This window comes from Salvelinus alpinus, chromosome 28 (assembly GCF_045679555.1).
Source record: "Salvelinus alpinus chromosome 28, SLU_Salpinus.1, whole genome shotgun sequence".
NCBI lineage: Eukaryota > Metazoa > Chordata > Actinopteri > Salmoniformes > Salmonidae > Salvelinus > Salvelinus alpinus.
In genome coordinates, this window is record NC_092113.1 from 47,548,983 (window position 1) to 47,570,077 (window position 21,095).

The following is a 21,095-nucleotide window of genomic DNA, read 5'->3' on the forward strand; positions in this document are numbered from 1 at the left end:
ATGTGTTTTTTGATAAGGTTCTCCTCCTCATCTGTTCTTGGTTCGTGCGTTTGTTTTTCAGAAGAAGCGTAAGCGGTTTGGACACAAATCAACCAAGGTCACCAGGAGACCTAGTATATCGGTAAGTGGGATGTAGGGTTGGACCATTTCATTTAAATTCCAGTCAATTTAGGAAGTACACTAAAATTACAATTTACTCAGAAAAGCTTTTTCAAAGAGGAACAATTTGGAATTTGGTTTTCTTTCTTGAAGGGTAGGTAGCATAAACAACCACCTGGACATTATGGATTTGCATTAGTATAGACATCAAAAGTTCCAGTGCAAAGTTCGATCAGACTTTTTTTGTTTTTGTGGTTTGATGTCACAAAGAGAACCCGGACAGCCAGTCTATTTCCTACAATGTAAACTTCATACTAAACCAAATCGTGTGTGCTCATGACTACTGGTACACTTTCAGCCAACTTACAAGCAAATCCAATTCGGCTTGCAAGGTTGCTATCCAACTAGCCTGCTAATGTTAACTAGCCTGCTAATGTTAACTAGCCTGCTAATGTTAACTAGCCTGCTAATGTTAGCCCTATAGCCCTACCAGCCTGTAGCACTGCATGAGTGAGCCAGTTTCTTTCAACACCTAGCTAGCTAATTATCATATTTAATAGCGAATTGAGCCAGAATGAGCCTTCTAACCAGTTATCAAAGAATGTTAGGCTATATACAGTGTGTTCAGAAAGTATTCAGACCCCTTGACTTTTTCCACATTTTGTTACATTACAGCCTTGTTCTAAAATTGATAAAAATTGTTTTCCCCCTCATCAATCTACACACAATCCCCCATAATGACAAAGCAAAAAAAAATTACAAATTATTTTCTAATTTAAAATAAAAATAAATTAAATATAAACATTTACATAAGTATTCAGACCTTTTACTCAATACTTTGTTGAAGCACCTTGGGCAGCGATTACAACATCGAGTCTTCTTGGGTATGATGCTACAAGCCTTGGCACACCTGTATTTGTGGACTTTCTCCCATTCTTCTCTGAAGATCCTCTCAAGCTCTGTCAGGTTTGATGGGTAGCATCGCCGCACATCTATTTTCAGGTCTCTCCAGAGATGTTCGATCGGGTTCAAGTCCGGGCTCTAGCTGGGCCACTCAAGGACATTCAGAGACTTGTCCCAAAGCCACTCCTTTGTTGTCTTGGCTGTGTGCTTAGGGTCATTGTCCTGTTGGCAGGTGACCCCCCCCCCCCCCCCGCCCCCACAGTCTGAGGTCCTGAGCACTCTGGAGCAGGTTTTCATCAAGGATCTCTCTGTACTTTGTTCTGTTTGTCTTTTCCTCGATCCTGACTAGTCTCCCAGTCCCTGCTACTGAAAAACATCCCAACAGCAAGATCCTGCCACCACCATGCTAAACTGTAGGGATGGTGCCAGGTTTCCTCCAGACGTGACGCTTGGCATTCAGGCCAAAGAGTTCAATCTTGGTTTTATCAGAACAGAGAATCTTGTTTCTCATGGTGTGAGTCTTTAGGTGCCTTTTGGCAAACGCCAAGTGGGCTGTCATGTGCCTTTTACAGAGGAGTGGCTTCTGTCTGGCCACTCTACCATAAAGGCCTGATTGGTGGAGTGCTGCAGAGATGGTTGTCCTTCTGGAAGGTTCTCCCATCTCCACAGAGGAACTCTGGAGCTCCTTCAGAGTGGCCATCGGGTTCTTAGTCACCTCCCTAACCAAGGCCCTTTTCCACCGATTGTTTAGTTTTGGCCGAGTGGCCAGCTCCAGGAATAGTCTTGCTGGTTCCAAACTTCTTCCATTTTAATAATGATGGAGGCCACTGTGTTATTGTGGACCTTCAATGCTGCGGAAATGTTTTGGTATCCTTCCCCAGATCTGTGCCTCGACACAATCCTGTCTCTGAGCTCTACAGACAATTCCTTCAACCTCATGGCTTGGTTTTTGCTCTGACATGCAGTCAACTGTGGGACCTTATATAGACAAGTGTGTGCCTTTTTCCAAATCATGTCCAATCAATTGAATTTACCACAGGTGGACTCCAATCAAGTTGTAGAAACATCTCAAGGATGATCAATGGAAACAGGATGCACCTGAGCTCAATTTCGAGTCTCATACTAAAGGGTCTGAATACTTATGTAAATAAGATATTTCAGTTTTTTATTCTTAATAAATGTGCTAACATTTCTAAAAACCTGCTTTCGCTTTGTCGTTATGGGGTTCTCTGTAGATTGCTGAAAAACATTTATTTAATACATTTTAGAATATGGCTGTAACGTAACAAAATGTCAAGGGGTCTGAATCCTTTCTGAATGTAGATTATATATATCATTCCGGTAAAATCCCAGTTGGAAGACATCCTGCAATCAGGATGGAATTAGCAGGAAATCCATGAATCCTCCAATCGGGATGTTGGGGAAAGTTAACTCAATTTTGCGACCTTAAATATATATAGGCTACAGATAAGGTCAAAGGTCAAGATTGTTTTGTTGTCCCCACAGAGAAAAGTCAAGATGAAAGAATCTGTGAAAGAACTGGAAGAGGAGGAAGACGAGGAGGAAGAGGAGGAGGAAGAAGAAGAAAAGCCACAGAAGAAGATGAGGACTCCCCAACAGGTGATTGATTGATTGATTGATTGATTGATTGATTGATTTGAATTGGATGATGATTGATTGGTTTTGGTTTGTCACTGTCCTTGCGTACAAAAAGCATTTGGATGATATGATGTCAATTTAATTTCTCATAATTATTCATCCAGAAGGTAAAAGAGGACGAAAAACAAGAGTTGAAATCACAGAGAAAGGTTTGTATTTATGAATTTATTTTAATATTGGGTGCTTGTCACTTTAAACGTGTACATGACACTGCAACAATATGTCCCCGTGGTAACAATAAAGTCAGGAAGGATACGGGTGGGTCTAATCCTTAGATTTATCAATTTAGCATAAGCGTAAACGCTATATACTCACCAAATTAAAATAATTTGCGTAGGCTAAATCGTGTGTGCTCATGACTACTGGTACCCTTTCAGCCAACTTACAAGCAAATACAAATCGGCTTGCAAGGTTGCTATCCAACTAGCCTGCTAATGTTAGCCCTATAGCCCTACCAGCCTGTAGCACTGTGAGCCAGTTTCTTCCAACACCTAGCTAGCTAATTATCATATTTAATAGCGAATTGAGACAGAATGAGCCTTCTAACCAGTTATCAAAGAATGTTAGGCTATATACAGTGTGTTCAGAAAGTATTCAGACCCCTTGACTTTTTCCACATTTTGTTACATTACAGCCTTATTCTAAAATTGATAAAATAGTTTTTCCCCCTCATTAATCTACACACAATACCCCATAATGACAAAGCAAAACATTTTTTACACATTTCATTTATTTTTATTTTAAATTAGAAAAAAATATAACATTTACATAAGTATTCAGACCTTTTACTCAGGACTTTGTTGAAGCACCTTGGGCAGCGATTACAACATCGAGTCTTCTTGGGTATGATGCTACAAGCCTTGGCACACCTGTATTTGTGGACTTTCTCCCATTCTTCTCTGAAGATCCTCTCAAGCTCTGTCAGGTTTGATGGGTAGCAGCGCCGCACATCTATTTTCAGGTCTCTCCAGAGATGTTCGATCGAGTTCAAGTCCGGGCTCTGGCTGGGCCACTCAACGACATTCAGAGACTTATCCCAAAGCCACTCACGCGTTGTCTTGGCTGTTTGCTTAGGGTCATTGTCCTGTTGGCAGGTGACCCCCCCCCCCCCCCCCCCCCCACACACACACAGTCTGAGGTCCTGAGTGCTCTGGAGCAGGTTTTCATCAAGGATCTCTCTGTACTTTGTTCTGTTTGTCTTTTCCTCGATCCTGACTAGTCTCCCAGTCCCTGCTGCTAAAAACCATCCCAGTATGATGCAGCCACCACCATGCTTCACCGTAGGGATGGTGCCAGGTTTCCTCCAGACGTGACGCTTGGCATTCAGGCCAAAGAGTTCAATCTTGGTTTTATCAGAACAGAGAATCTTGTTTCTCATGGTGTGAGTCTTTAGGTGCCTTTTGGCAAACGCCAAGTGGGCTGTCATGTGCCTTTTACTGAGGAGTGGCTTCCGTCTGGCCACTCTACCATAAAGGCCTGATTGGTGGAGTGCTGCAGAGATGGTTGTCCTTCTGGAAGGTTCTCCCATCTCCACAGAGGAACTCTGGAGCTCCTTCAGAGTGGCCATCGGGTTCTTAGTCACCTCCCTAACGAAGGCCCTTTTCCACCGATTGCTCAGTTTGGCCGGACGGCCAGCTCTAGGACGTTTTAGAATATGGCTGTAACGTAACAAAATGTCAAGGGGTCTGAATCCTTTCTGAATGTAGATTATATATATCATTCTGGTAAAATCCCAGCTGGAAGACATCCTGCAATCAGGATGGAATTAGCAGCAAATCCATGAATCCTCCAATCGGGATTTTGGGGAAAGTTAACGCAATTTTGCGACCTTATATATAGGCTACAGATAAGGTCAAAGGTCAAGATTGTTTTGTTGTCCCCACAGAGAAAAGCCAAGATGAAAGAATCTGTGAAAGAACTGGAAGAGGAGGAAGACGAGGAAGACGAGGAGGAGGAAGAAGAAAAGCCACAGAAGAAGATGAGGACTCCCCAACAGGTATTTGTTGATTGATTTGAATTGGATGATGATTGATTGGTTTTGGTTTGTCACTGTCCTTGCGTACAAAAAGCATTTGGATGATATGATGTCAATAGAATTTCTCATAATTATTCATCCAGAAGGTAAAAGAGGACGAAAAACAAGAGTTGAAATCACAGAGAAAGGTTTGTATTTATGAATTTATTTTAATATTGGGTGTTTGTCACTTTTTAAACGTATACATGACACTGCAACAATATGTCCCCGTGGGGACAATAAAGTCAGGAAAGATACGGGTGGGTCTAATCCTTAGATTTATCAATTTAGCATAAGCGTAAACGCTATATACTCACCAAATAAAAAAAAAATGCGTAGGCTAGCAAACCCATGTCTTTCTACAGAAGGTACAGATGAAAGAGAAGGAGGAGGAAGTTGAGTGGAAGCCAGAGAAAATTGTGAGTTTTTTAAATTTATTTTTATTACACTTTTATTTATTTAACCAGGAAGTCCCATTTTGAGTTTAGAAAGACCTCTTTCTAATGGGAGGCGAAGACGTTTGTCTGTCTTCACTATATAATGGATCAGCCACTCCGATAGGTCGATTTTATATAAGAGAGATCCCAGAGTAGAGCCTTGAGGGACGCCACCCACATGAATACAGTGGCAGGAGTGAAGAGTCCTCAACATGTGATTATTATTAGGCTGTGCCCTAACTGGCACCATATTCCCTATATAGTGCACTATATACAGAGCCATCAGAAAGTATTCATACCCCTTGACTTATTCCACATGTTTTGGTGTTACAGTTTGATTTCAAAATGGATTCAAAAAAAGAAAATCCACCCATCTACACACAATATCCCATAATGACAAAGTAATAATTTTTTTTGGGGGGGAATGTTTACGAATGTATTTAAAAAAAAAATGAAATGCAGAAATATCTAATTTACATAAGTATTCACACCCTTGAGTCAATACATGTTAGAATCAGATTTGGCAGCGATTACAGCTTTGGGTTTTTCTTGGTAAATTACTAAGAGCTATGAGACTCGAAATTGAGTTCAGGTGCATCCTGTTTCCATTGATCATCCTTGAGATGTTTCTACAACTTGATTGGAGTCCACCTGTGGTAAATTTAAATTGATTGGACATGATTTGGAAAGACACACACCTGTCTATATAAGGTCCCACAGTTGACAGTGTTTGTCAGAGCAAAAACTACGCTTTGAGTTCGAAGGAATAGCCCGTAGAGCTCAGAGACAGGATTGTGTCGAGGCACAGATCTGGGGAATGGTACCCCAAAAAATGTCTGCAGAATTGAAGGTACCCAAGAACACAGTGGCCTCCGTCATTCTTAAATGGAAGAAGTTTGGAATCACCAAGACTCTTCCTAGAGCTGGACGCCCGGGCCAATCGGTGAAGTGCCTTGGTACTGGTCGTAGAAAAAATTACTTCACTGGATTTTGGAATACTATAATAGATTCTAGAACAGCCTAACCCTTCTTTGCGAGGCATTGGAAATCCTCCCTGGTCTTTGTTGAATCTGTATTTGAAATTCACTGCTTGACTAAGGGACCCTACAGAGAATTGTATGTGTGGGGGTACAGAGATGAGGTAGTTATTAAAACATCATGTTAAACACTTTTATTGCACACGGAGGGTGTCATGCATCTTATTATGTGACTTGTTAAGCAAATTTTTACTCCTGAACTTATTTAGGCTTGTCAAAACAAAGCGATTGAATATTTGACAAGACATTTCTGCGTTTTCATTTTTAATTAATTTGTAAATATATATATATTTTTTAAACACAATTCCACTTTGTGTGTGTGTGTGTGTGTGTGTGTGTGTGTGTGTGTGTGTGTGTGTGTGTGTGTGTGTGTGTGTGTGTGTGTGTGTGTGTGTGTGTGTGTGTGTGTGTGTGTGTGTGTGTGTGTGTGTGTGTGTGTGTGTGTGTGTGTGTGTAGGCCAGTGACCACAAAAGCTAAATGTAATCCATTTTTTAATTCAGGCTGCAATAACAAAATGTGTAAAAAGTCACTGTAGGGAATCGTGTGCTACTTGGGATGCTTCCAAGGTAACTCCCTAGATGTTTTTTGAGTGACATTTCTCTTCCTGTTGTCATCCTACAGGTGTATAACCACAGCGAAGGAAGTGACTCTGAAGAGGCACATGAACCGACTAATATCTCACGTATAACGGTGAGTCAGTGGAAGACTTGAGTCCCAAATGGCATTCTTTACCCCTCTTTTTCCTGCTCACTCGCCCAGGTGTGTGACTAATTCTTCATTTGTTTCTTTCTTTCTCTCTCAGGGTAAATTGAAGAAGCGTACTCAGGGCTGTGGTCAGTGTGCTCCCTGCCAGCGTACAGATTGTGGTAAATGTGTCTACTGCCTGGACAAGCCCAAGAACGGCGGAGCCAACAAGAAGAAACAGAAGTGCAAGTACCGCCGCTGTCTTAATATGGTACATATGGTTCTTTATGGTACATATGGTTCTTTATGGTACATATGGTTCTTTATGGTACATATGGTTCTGGTGTATGGTTCTTTATGGTACATATGGTTCTGGTGTATGGTTCTTTATGGTACATATGGTTCTGGTGTATGGTTCTTTATGGTACATATGGTTCTTTATGGTACATATGGTTCTTTATGGTACATATGGTTCTGGTGTATGGTTCTTTATGGTACATATGGTTCTTTATGGTACATATGGTTCTTTATGGTACATATGGTTATTTATGGTACATATGGTTCTGGTGTATGGTTCTTTATGGTACATATGGTTCTGGTGTATGGTTCTTTATGGTACATATGGTTCTGGTGTATGGTTCTTTATGGTACATATGGTTCTGGTGTATGGTTCTTTATGGTACATATGGTTCTGGTGTATGGTTCTTTATGGTACATATGGTTCTGGTGTATGGTTCTTTATGGTACATATGGTTCTTTATGGTACATATGGTTCTTTATGGTACATATGGTTCTGGTGTATGGTTCTTTATGGTACATATGGTTCTGGTGTATGGTTCTTTATGGTACATATGGTTCTTTATGGTACATATGGTTCTTTATGGTACATATGGTTCTTTATGGTACATATGGTTCTGGTGTATGGTTCTTTATGGTACATATGGTTCTGGTGTATGGTGTGTATGGTTCTTTATGGTCAATATGGTTCTGGTGTATGGTTCTTTATGGTACATATGGTTCTTTATGGTACATATGGTTCTGGTGTATGGTTCTTTATGGTACATATGGTTCTTTATGGTACATATGGTTCTTTATGGTACATATGGTTCTTTATGGTACATATGGTTCTTTATGGTACATATGGTTCTTTATGATACATATGGTTCTTTATGGTACATATGGTTCTGGTGTATGGTTCTTTATGGTACATAGGGTTCTTTATGGTATATATGGTTCTGGTGTATGGTTCTTTATGGTTCTGGTGTATGGTTCTTTATGGTTCTGGTGTATGGTTCTTTATGGTACATATGGTTCTGGTGTATGGTTCTTTATGGTACATATGGTTCTTTATGGTTCTGGTGTATGGTTCTTTATGGTACATAGGGTTCTTTATGGTACATATGGTTCTGGTGTATGGTTCTTTATGGTTCTGGTGTATGGTTCTTTATGGTTCTGGTGTATGGTTCTTTATGGTACATATGGTTCTGGTGTATGGTTCTTTATGGTTCTGGTGTATGGTTCTTTATGGTACATATGGTTCTGGTGTATGGTTCTTTATGGTACATATGGTTCTTTATGGTTCTGGTGTATGGTTCTTTATGGTACATAGGGTTCTTTATGGTACATATGGTTCTGGTGTATGGTTCTTTATGGTACATAGGGTTCTTTATGGTACATATGGTTCTGGTGTATGGTTCTTTATGGTTCTGGTGTATGGTTCTTTATGGTTCTGGTGTATGGTTCTTTATGGTACATATGGTTCTGGTGTATGGTTCTTTATGGTTCTGGTGTATGGTTCTTTATGGTACATATGGTTCTGGTGTATGGTTCTTTATGGTACATATGGTTCTGGTGTATGGTTCTTTATGGTACATATGGTTCATTATGGTACATATGGTTCTGGTGTATGGTTCTTTATGGTACATATGGTTCTGGTGTATGGTTCTTTATGGTACATATGGTTCTGGTGTATGGTTCTTTATGGTACATATGGTTCTGGGGTATGGTACATATGGTTCTGGTGTATGGTTCTGGGGTATGGTACATATGGTTCTGGGGTATGGTACATATGGTTCTGGTGTATGGTTCTTTATGGTTCTGGTGTATGGTGTGTGGTTCTTTATGGTCAATATGGTTCTGGTGTATGGTTCTTTATGGTACATATGGTTCTTTATGGTATATGGTTCTGGTGTATGGTTCTTTATGGTACATATGGTTCAATATGGTACAGTTGAAGTCGGAAGTTTACATACACCTTAGCCAAATACATTTAAACTCAGTTACTGTTTAATCCTAGTAAAAATTCCCTGTCTTAGGTCAGTTAGGATCACCACTTTATTTAAGAATGTGAAATGTCAGAATAATAGTAGAGAGAATGAAATAATTTCAGCTTTCATTTCTTTCATCACATTCCCAGTGGGTCAGAAGTTTACATACACTCAATTAGTATTTGGTAGCATTGCCTTTAAATTGTTTAAGGGTCAAATGTGTCGGGTAGACTTCCACAAGCTTCCCAAAATAAGTAGGGTGAATTCTGCCCCATTCCTCCTTACAGAGCTGGTGTAACTGAGTCAGGTTTGTAGGCCTCCTTGCTCGCACACGCTTTTTCAGTTCTGCCCACAAATGTTTAATAAGATCGAGGTCAGGACTTTGTGATGGCCACTCCAATATCTTGACTTTGTTGTCCTTAAGCCATTTTGCCACAACTTTGGAAGTATGCTTGGGGTCATTGTCCATTTGGAAGACCCATTTGCGACCAAGCTTTAACTTCCTGACTGATGTCTTGAGATGTTGCTTCAATATATCCACATAATTTTCCTGCCTCATGATGCCATCTTTTTGTGAAGTGCACCAGTCCCTCCTGCAGCAAAGCACCCCCACAACATGATGCTGCCACCCCCGTGCTTCACAGTTGGGATGGTGTTCTTTGGCTTGCAAGCCTCCCCCTTTTTCCTCCAAACATAAAGATGATCATTATGGCCAAACAGTTCTATTTTTGTTTCATCAGACCAGAGGACATTTCTCCAAAAAGTACGATCTCTTTCCCCATGTGCATTTGCAAACCGTAGTCTGGCTTTTTTATGGTGGTTTTGGAGCAATGGCTTCTTCCTTGCTGAGCGGCCTTTCAGCTTATGTCGATATAGGACTTGTTTTACTGTGGATATAGATACTTTTGTACCTGTTTCCTCCAGCATCTTCACAAGGTCCTTTGCTGTTGTTCTGGGATTGATTTGCACTTTTCACACCAAAGTACGTTCATCTCTAGGAGACAGAACGCGTCTCCTTCCTGAGTGGTATGACGGCTGCGTGGTCCCATGGTGTTTATACTTGCGTACTATTGTTTGTACAGATGAACGTGGTACCTTCAGGCATTTGGAAATTGCTCCCAAGGATGAACCAGACTTGTGGAGGTCTACAATTCTTTTTCTGAGGTCTTGGCTGATTTCTTTTGATTTTCCCATGATGTCAAGCAAAGAGGCACTGAGTTTAAAGGTAGGCCTTGAAATACATCCACAGGTACACCTCCAATTGACTCAAATGATGTCAATTAGCCTATCAGAAGCTTCTAAAGCTGTGACATCATTTTCTGGAATTTTCCAAGCTGTTTAAAGGCACAGTCAACTTAGTGTATGTAAACTTCTGACTCACTGGAATTGTGATACAGTGAATTATAAGTGAAATAATCTGTCTGTAAGCAATTGTTGGAAACATTACTTGTGTCATGCACAATGTAGATGTCCTAACCGACTTGCCAAAACTATAGTTTGTTAACAAGACATTTGTGGAGTGGTTGAAAAACAAGTTTTAATGACTCCAACCTAAGTGTATATGGTTATTTTTGGTATTTGGTTCTATATGGTTCTTTATGGTTTTTGTTTCTATATGGTTCTATATGGTTCTTTTTGGTATTTGGTTCTTTATGGTATTTGGTTCTATATGGTTCTTTATGATATTTGGTTCTTTATGGTATTTGGTTCTATATGGTATTTGGTTCTATATGGTTCTTTATGGTTTTTGGTTCTATATGGTTCTTTTTGGTATTTGGTTCTATATGGTTCTTTTTGGTATTTGGTTCTATATGGTTCTTTATAGTTTTTGGTTCTATATGGTTCTTTTTGGTATTTGGTTCTATATGGTTCTTTTTGGTATTTGGTTCTTTTTGGTATTTGGTTCTTTATGGTATTTGGTTCTATATGGTTCTTTATGGTATTTGGTTCTATATGGTATTTGGTTCTATATGGTTCTTTTTGGTATTTGGTTCTATATGGTTCTTTTTGGTATTTGGTTCTTTATGGTATTTGGTTCTATATGGTATTTGGTTCTATATGGTTCTTTTTGGTATTTGGTTCTATATGGTTCTTTTTGGTATTTGGTTCTATATGGTTCTTTTTGGTATTTGGTTCTATATGGTATTTGGTTCTATATGGTTCTTTTTGGTATTTGGTTCTATATGGTTCTTTTTGGTATTTGGTTCTATATGGTTCTATATGGTATTTGGTTCTTTATGGTATTTGGTTCTATATGGTTCTTTTTGGTTCATGGTTCTTTATGGTATATGGTTCTTTTTGGTTATGGTATGTGGTGGTTAAGAGAATGTGTTTTCAATTTGTGTTAGATTATTTCGCAAAATCTCGTGACATTGTTTTTCAAAGATTATTTAAATTGTATTTCACAAACACACACAAACTCTTAATCCTTTTATAGGCGTTATGCTGTAAGTAGTATGTATGTATGTATGTATGTGTAATTAAAAGCCTTCTCCCTCCAGCCCACCAAAAGGGACTTAATGGGAAGCTACTTTAAGAAACACCTGACAGAAGACCCAGGTGGCCAGAGTGTTCGCATTGGACGAGGAAGTGCTCTTCCAGGAAGTGTTCCTATTTCACCAGGAAGTGTTCCTATTTCACCAGGAGCTGTAGTAGGACGTGGACCAGGATATGTACTATTAGGAAGGACACTTTCAAAATGGCGTATGATAAAACCAGGAAGTGGATCAACAGTTGGCACAGGGAGGGGACGTGGTCGGCCCCCTAAACACTTCACCAAACGGAGGAGACGAGTACGGAGCCAGGGCCCCGAGAGTGATACGACAGAGACGGACGAGAGTGACGAGGAAGAGGAACCAGGTTACACCGTTTCCACCCAGTCGTTGGAGCACAGCCCTGAGGAAGAGGATGGAGAGAGATGGGCGGAACTACAGGAGTACGACGACGATGTGCCTGAACAAATATATCAGGTAAGCTCTCTCTGACGGTCTCTGTGGTCGAGTCCCAATAACCTCTCCTTTCTCCTGAAGTGTGCACTTTCCTTCATGGATTTGAAAGGAAATGGTTGGTATATGGACCCCCCCCTAGCCCATGCCTATATACCTATTCAATACTTTTACATTTTGGGTAGAAGTGAACTAGTGCACACTTCAGGAGGAAGGAGAGCTTATTGGGACACACACCCATATCTTTGTTCTGTCCTAAACGGGGCACGTTAAATCGGGTTACAGGCCTCATCTGGCCCGTGGACCGCCAGTTTGAGACCTCTGTTCTAGATCAGAGGGGGTTTTCAAACCTCTCGTCGGGGATCCCCAGCCGTTCCATGTATCTGAACTATTCAAGAACTTTCACACCTGATTTGAACTAATTATTAGGTAAAGATAAGTAGGTCAATTGTGAAACGTCTGGGAGTCCCTGAGAACTACATGGTTCTCTATATCCAATCAAATGTATTTATATAGCCCTTCGTACATCAGCTGATATCTGATGTATATCAAAGTCATATGTACTGAGTCAATGGTAACATGGCTGTATACACAGAGTACCAGTACTGAGTCAATGATAACATGGCTATATACACAGAGTACCAGTACTGAGTCAATGATAACATGGATATATACACAGAGTACCAGTACTGAGTTAATGATAACATGGCTATATACACAGAGTACCAGTACTGAGTCAATGATAACATGGCTATATACACAGAGTACCAGTACTGAGTCAATGATAACATGGATATATACACAGAGTACCAGTACTGAGCCAATGATAACATGGCTGTATACACAGAGTACCAGTACTGAGTCAATGATAACATGGCTATATACACAGAGTACCAGTACTGAGTCAATGATAACATGGATATATACACAGAGTACCAGTACTGAGCCAATGATAACATGGCTGTATACACAGAGTACCAGTACTGAGTCAATGATAACATGGCTGTATACACAGAGTACCAGTACTGAGTTAATGATAACATGGCTATATACACAGAGTACCAGTACTGAGCCAATGATAACATGGTTATATACACAGAGTACCAGTACTGAGTCAATGATAACATGGCTGTATACACAGAGTACCAGTACTGAGTCAATGATAACATGGTTATATACACAGAGTACCAGTACTGAGTCAATGATAACATGGCTATATACACAGAGTACCAGTACTGAGTCAATGATAACATGGCTGTATACACAGAGTACCAGTACTGAGTCAATGATAACATGGCTATATACACAGAGTACCAGTACTGAGTCAATGATAACATGGCTGTATACACAGAGTACCAGTACTGAGTTAATGATAACATGGCTATATACACAGAGTACCAGTACTGAGTCAATGATAACATGGCTGTATACACAGAGTACCAGTACTGAGTCAATGATAACATGGTACTATACACAGAGTACCAGTACTGAGTCAATGGTAACATGGCTGTATACACAGAGTACCAGTACTGAGTCAATGATAACATGGCTGTATACACAGAGTACCAGTACTGAGTTAATGATAACATGGCTATATACACAGAGTACCAGTACTGAGTCAATGATAACATGGCTATATACACAGAGTACCAGTACTGAGTCAATGATAACATGGCTGTATACACAGAGTACCATTACTGAGTCAATGATAACATGGCTGTATACACAGAGTACCAGTACTGAGTTAATGATAACATGGCTATATACACAGAGTACCAGTACTGAGTCAATGATAACATGGCTGTATACACAGAGTACCAGTACTGAGTCAATGATAACATGGTACTATACACAGAGTACCAGTACTGAGTCAATGATAACATGGTACTATACACAGAGTACCAGTACTGAGTCAATGATAACATGGTACTATACACAGAGTACCAGTACTGAGTCAATGATAACATGGTACTATACACAGAGTACCAGTACTGAGTCAATGATAACATGGTACTATACACAGAGTACCAGTACTGAGTCAATGATAACATGGCTGTATACACAGGGTACCAGTACTGAGTTAATGATAACATGGCTATATACACAGAGTACCAGTACTGAGTCAATGATAACATGATAACATGCTGTACAGAAACCCAGCCTAAAACCCCAAACGGCAAGCAATGCAGGTGTAGAAGCACGGTGGCTAGGAAAAACTCCCTAGGAAGAAACCTCGAGAGGAACTAGGCTATGAGGGGTGGGCCAGTCCTCTTCCGGCTGTGCCGGGTGGAGATTATAACCTAGGGAGAAACCTAGAGAGGAACCAGGCTCTGAGGGGTGGGCCAGTCCTCTTCCGGCTGTGCCGGGTGGAGATTATAACCTAGGGAGAAACCTAGAGAGGAACCAGGCTCTGAGGGGTGGCCAGTCCTCTTCTGGCTGTGCCGGGTGGAGATTATAACAGAACTATGCCAAGATGTTCAAATGTTCATAAATGACCAGCATGGTCAAATAATAATAATCACAGTAGTTGTTGAGGGTGCAGCAAGTCAGCACCTCAGGAGTAAATGTCAGTTGGCTTTTCATAGCCGATCATTAAGAGTATCTCTACCGCTCCTGCGGTCTCTAGAGAGTTGAAAACAGCAGGTCTGGGACAGGTAGCACGTCCGATGAACAGGTCAGGGTTCCATAGACACAGGCAGAACAGTTGAAACTGGTTCCCAACCGGTGGGCCTTGAGGAGCTCTCTCGGGTGGGCCCCGGAGGGGAGCTCTCTCGGGTGGGCCCCGGAGGGGAGCTCTCTCGGGTGGGCCCCGGAGGAACTTTTTTCTTAATCTTGATAATTTTTGGGAACACTCACTTGTAAATGTGACCGGTGGAATGCACATATAATTAAGACTTGGGAGCATCAGATCAGATAATACACTGAATGGCAGGTTCCATCTGTATCGCCGTGTCAGTGTCCAGTGTGTTCAGGCTGCTGTAACATTTGGATCATTTGAGGAACAAAGGTGACAACCATTTAGACAAGTCTGATTTTAGGCTTAGCTGCACCGCAGCCTCTGCCGTAGAGACAAACGGAGCGTTGCTTTGTGGACCACGGTTACGCCTTTTTACAGAAAACCATCTTGTCTCAAACTGTTCAAAACTAAACATCCCCCCCAAAAAATTCTTACATTGTTTTTGGAATTTTACCCCCTTTTTCTCCCCAATTTCGTGGTATCCAATTGTTAGTAATTACTATCTTGTCTCATCTCTACAACTCCCGTACGGGCTCGGGAGAGACGAAGGTCGAAAGCCATGCGTCCTCCGAAGCACAACCCAACCAAGCCGCACTGCTTCTTAACACAGCACGCCTCCAACCCGGAAGCCAGCCGCACCAGGCGTCGGAGGAAACACCGTGCACCTGGAGACCTTGGTTAGCGCCCACTGCGCCCGGCCCGCCACAGGAGTCGCTGGTGCGCGATGAGACAAGGATATCCCTACCGGCCAAACCCTCCCTAACTCGGACGACGCTAGGCTTTCGAGACATGATAGACAAGATAGTAACTACTAACAATTGGATAGGTGCGTCGCCCCACGGACCTCCCGGTCGCGGCCGGCTGCGACAGAGCCTGGGCGCGAACCCAGAGTCTCTGGTGGCACAGCTAGCGCTGCGATGCAGTGTCCTAGACCACTGCGCCACCCGGGAGGCCACTAAACATCTATTTTACTGGAGCTTTTACAGAACGCGGAACGCTCTTCAAGGTGTTACACACATAATTATCATGAGTAAGGAACTATCCCAACTATTAAAATAGTTAAAATAACTCCTATTTAATATATTTATATATTTATTTTTTAAATGTCACACAAAGTGGATGATATGGAGGTCATTACCTCTAAATAAATGAATAAGGACGTTTTAGTTTGGTTATCCACGGTACAATATGATGTTTCTTAATCTTCCTCTGGTTCTAGATGTCTCCATCCTCCATCGTGCCTGTAAACCCCGGTAGTGGTTTATCTGAGTCAGAGGAACCCTACCCCAGCAGCTGTGTGCAGGTAAGGACCAACAACGCATACAAATGTACAGTTGAAGTCGGGGAGTTTACATACACTTAGGTTGGAGTTATTAAAACTCGTTTTTAAACCACTCCACAAATTTCTTGTTAACAAACTATAGTTTCTGGCAAGTCGGTAAGGACATCTACTTTGTGCATGACATAAGTCATTTGTCTAACAATTGTTTACAGACAGATTATTTCACTTATAATTCACTGTATCACAATTCCAGTGGGTCCGAATTTTACATACACTAAGTTGACTGTGCCTTTAAACAGCTTGGAAAATTCCAGAAAATTATGTCATGGCGTTAGAATCTTCTGATAGGCTAATTGACATAATTTGAGTCAATTGGAGGTCTACCTGTGGATGTATTTCAAGGTCTACCTTCAAACTCAGTGCCTTTTTGCTTGACATTATGGGAAAATCAAAAGAAATCAGCCAAGACCTCAGGAAAAAACTGTACACCTCCACAAGTCTAGTTCATCCTTGAGAGCAATTTCCAAACACCTGAAGGTACCACGTTCATCTGTACAAACAATAGTACGCAAGTATAAACACCATGGGACCACGCAGCCGTCATACCGCTCAGGAAGGAGACGCGTTCTGTCTCCTAGAGATGAACGTACTTTGGTACAAAAAGTGCAAATCAATCCCAGAACAACAGGCTACCCGAAACGTTTGACCCAAGTTAAACAATTTCAAGGCAATGCTACCAAATACTAATTGAGTGTATGTAAACTTCTCACCCACTGGGAATGTGATGAAAAAAATAAAAGCTGAAATAAATCATTGTCTCTACTATTATTCTGACGTTTCACATTCTTAAAATAAAGTTGTGATCCTAACTGACCTAAAAGGGAATTTTTACTTGGATTAAATGTCAGAAATTGTGAGAAACTGAGTTTAAATGTATCGTAAACTTCTGACTTCAAGTGTACATATACATACTGTGTGTGTACATACACCGTGCATTCGGAAAGGACCCTTGACGTTCCACACATTTTGCTAGGTAACAGCTTTATTCTAAAATGTATTAAATCGTTTTTTTCCCCCCTCATCAATCTACACACAATACCACATAATGACAAGGCAAAAACAGGTAAAAAAAATAAATAAAATGAAATATGACATTTACATAAGTATTCAGACCCTTTTACTCAATACTTTGTTGAAGCACCTTTGGCAGCGATTACAACCTCGAGTCTTCTTGGGTATGACGCTACAAGGTTGGCACACCTACAGTACCGGTCAAAAGTTTGGACACACCTAGTCATTCCAGGGTTTTTCTTAATTTTTACTATTTTCTACATTGTATAATAATAGTGAAGACATCAAAACTATGAAATAACACATATGGAATCATGTAGTAACCAAAAATGTGTTAAAACAAATCAAAATATATTTTATATTGGAGATTCTTCAAGGTAGCCACCGTTTTTGCCTTGACAACGTTGCACGTATCCCTAATTGCTCATGTAATTCGCTCTTGATAAGAGCATCTGCTTAAATGTAAATGTAACAACTGCTTGTAGAATACTTTTTATTTATTCACCTGTGATCCTGAACCTCTCCATTACTCCGTCCTTTAGTTTTGGATGTCATGGTAGGGTGTCACTGCTACTCCATGTAATTCCAGGCAGGGCAGGTCGCAGGGCTGATGGAAACGCCAGCAGTGGGGATTTTAGACAGCCACAAGCCCGGAACATTCCGCAGGCCCACAAGGGCTAAACGTGTTGCGGGCTGTGTTCAAGCCGTCAAGGAAACCTTGCTAGCTTGATATCTAGTTAGCAGCTAGGCTAGCTGCTATAACAAGCGGCTCTTCAAACGATTTAGTTGACAGGATCCCTGGACAGATATAGAGGTCCCAGCCACTGAGGCTAACCGGGTCGCTAGTAACCAAACCTTTTCAATCGGACTCTTTTTTTCCCCCGAGACTTTCAAAGCAACAAACTCTCTTGTTCAGCATGCATTACACCAATTTCAATTGACCATAATGCTGAATGTATGCATCTATAGTATAATTGTATTAATGTCCCCAGCCCTACCCCTATCCCCATCCCTACCCCTATCCCCAGCCCTACCCCTATCCCCAGCCCTACCCCTATCCCCAGCCCTACCCCTATCCCCAGCCCTACCCCCAGAGCTGTTACCAGGGCGACCATGGCAACCTCCAGTTCATCAGGATGAACGGCAACCAAATTACCATCACCCCTGGCCCCAGCCTCGCTTCTCAGGTAGTGAGTCACACACATCATCACCGTATTCACAAATTAGCTAGCTCTTGCTGAATGGGACTTTTCACTGGAAATCTGTTGCATTGTCCCAGCTTGGTGCGTATAACCAGCTAGTCCGTAGATTTAGTTAAACCAGCTAGTCCGTAGATTTAGTAAAACCAGCTAGTCCGTAGATTTAGTAAAACCAGCTAGTCCGTAGATTTAGTTAAACCAGCTAGTCCGTAGATTTAGTATAACCATCTAGTCCGTAGATTTAGTAAAACCATCTAGTCCGTAGATTTAGTATAACCATCTAGTCCGTAGATTTAGTTAAACCATCTAGTCCGTAGATTTAGTAAAACCAGCTAGTCCGTAGATTTAGTAAAACCATCTAGTCCGTAGATTTAGTAAAACCAAGCCAGTCCGTAGATTTGAGTAAACCCAAGCTCGTCCGTAGGTTTAGTAAAACCAAGCTAGTCCGTAGATTTAGTAAAACCAAGCTGGTCCGTAGGTTTTAGTAAAAACCAAGCTAGTTCGTAAGTTTAGTAAAAACCAAGCTAGTCCGTAGATTTTAGTAAAAACCAAGCTAGTCCGTAGATTTTTAGTAAAAACCAAGCTAGTCCGTAGATTTTAGTAAAAACCAAGCTAGTCCGTAGATTTTTAGTAAAAACCAAGCTCGTCTGTAGATTTTAGTAAAAACCAAGCTAGTCCGTAGATTTAGTAAAACCAAGCTGATCAATGTTTTTATTGTATTTCTAATGCTCTCCTACTCGATTTCTCCCAAGGCCTCCGCAGTCCTGGAACCTGCGGTTGAACCCCCGTCCGTTAACTACATGACATCTGAACCAACGGCTGTGCAGCAAAGAGGTCCGCCTCTACACCAGCCCCTGACCGAGCCCTCTTCACCGTACAGTATTAGCAGGACAGAGACGGCCACGCTAGACTACACCGAGGAGGAGCAACTCGTAGAGCTGTTCGCCGAGATACCTCGAACCGTCATCCACCTCGGACCACCTGACCCGCCAGAGGTCACAGGGTCAAAGGGCATGCCTAGGTTGACCGCCGAGGTCATCCACGATGTCACTCCCGATGATGTCACTCCAGAGGTGAGCTGTCCATCAGTCCCTCTCTTTTAATCTCTCTCCCTTTGTTCTTTACTCTATCCAGCATGGACATTACTGGATTGGTTATCTCTCTATCCAGCATGGACATTACTGGATTGGTTATCTCTCTATCTTTTATTTATTTTATTTATTTAACCTTTATTTAACCAGGTAGGCAAATTGAGAACACGTTCTCATTTACAATTGCGACCTGGCCAAGATAAAGCAAAGCAGTTCGACACATACAACAACACATAGTTACACATGGAGTAAAACAAACATATAGTCAATAATACAGTGGAAAAAAAATAAGTCTATATACAATGTGAGCAAGTGAGGTGAGATAAGGGAGGTGAAGGCAAACAAATATATGTATAAATAAATAAAAATATAAAAGGCCATGGAGGCGAAGTGAGTACAACACAGCAAGTAAAATAAAAACTAAAAAAAACACTGGAATGGTTGGTTTGCAGTGGAAGAAAGTGCAAAGTAGAGACAGAAATAATGGGGTGCAAAGGAGCAAAATAAATTAATAAATAAATACAGTAGGTAAAGAGGTAGTTGTTTGGGCTAAATTGTAGATGGGTTATGTACAGGTGCAGTAATCTATGAGCTGCTCTGACAGCTGGTGCTTAAAGCTAGTGAGGGAGATAGGTGTTTCCAGTTTCAGAGATTTTTGTAGTTCGTTCCAGTCATTGGCAGCAGAGAACTGGAAGGAGAGGCGTCCAAAGGAAGAATTGGTTTTGGGGGTGACTAGAGAGATATACCTGCTGGAGCGCGTGCTACAGGTAGGTGCTGCTATGGTGACCAGCGAGCTGAGATAAGGGGGGACTTTACCTAGCAGGGTCTTGTAGATGACCTGGAACCAGTGGGTTTGGCGACGAGTATGAAGCGAGGGCCAGCCAACGAGAGTGTACAGGTCGCAGTGGTGGGTAGTATATGGGGCTTTGGTGACAAAACGGATGGCACTGTGATAGACTGCATCCAATTTATTGAGTAGGGTTTTGGAGGCTATTTTGTAAATGACATCACCGAAGTCGAGGATTGGTAGGATGGTCAGTTTTACAAGGGTATGTTTGGCAGCATGAGTAAAGGATGCTTTGTTGCGGAATAGGAAGCCAATTCTAGATTTAACTTTGGATTGGAGATGTTTGATGTGAGTCTGGAAGGAGAGTTTACAGTCTAACCAGACACCTAGGTATTTGTAGTTGTCCACATATTCTAAGTCAGAGCCGTCCAAAGTAGTGATGTTGGACAGGCGGGCAGGAGCAGGCAGCGATCGGTTGAAGAGCATGCATTTGGTTTTACTTGTATTTAAGAGCAGTTGGAGGCCACGGAAGGAGAGTTGTATGGCATTGAAGCTCGCCTGGAGGGTTGTTAACACAGTGTCAAAAGAAGGGCCAGAAGTATACAGAATAGTGTCGTCTGCGTAGAGGTGGATCAGAGAATCACCAGCAGCAAGAGCGACATCATTGATGTAAACAGAGAAGAGAGTCGGTCCAAGAATTGAACCCTGTGGCACCCCCATAGAGACTGCCAGAGGCCCGGACAACAGACCCTCCGATTTGACACACTGAACTCGATCAGAGAAGTAGTTGGTGAACCAGGCGAGGCAATCATTAGAGAAACCAAGGCTGTCGAGTCTGCCAATGAGGATGTGGTGATTGACAGAGTCAAAGGCCTTGGCCAG

General features: G+C 41.5%; 1 protein-coding gene across 1 annotated transcript in view; it reads left to right on the forward strand.

The window, feature by feature from the left end:
- Positions 1 to 21,095, forward strand: part of mbd1a (methyl-CpG binding domain protein 1a) — a 43,575-nt gene that overhangs the window by 15,937 nt on the left and 6,543 nt on the right. Inside the window, exons 7-18 of the mRNA XM_071373330.1 lie at positions 62 to 121; positions 2,509 to 2,622; positions 2,766 to 2,810; positions 4,547 to 4,657; positions 4,780 to 4,824; positions 5,041 to 5,094; positions 6,772 to 6,840; positions 6,953 to 7,105; positions 11,603 to 12,070; positions 16,003 to 16,086; positions 18,165 to 18,323; positions 19,088 to 19,408. Coding sequence (XP_071229431.1) covers positions 62 to 121; positions 2,509 to 2,622; positions 2,766 to 2,810; positions 4,547 to 4,657; positions 4,780 to 4,824; positions 5,041 to 5,094; positions 6,772 to 6,840; positions 6,953 to 7,105; positions 11,603 to 12,070; positions 16,003 to 16,086; positions 18,165 to 18,323; positions 19,088 to 19,408 — 1,683 coding nt within the window. The remainder of the gene's footprint in view (positions 1 to 61; positions 122 to 2,508; positions 2,623 to 2,765; positions 2,811 to 4,546; positions 4,658 to 4,779; positions 4,825 to 5,040; positions 5,095 to 6,771; positions 6,841 to 6,952; positions 7,106 to 11,602; positions 12,071 to 16,002; positions 16,087 to 18,164; positions 18,324 to 19,087; positions 19,409 to 21,095) is intronic.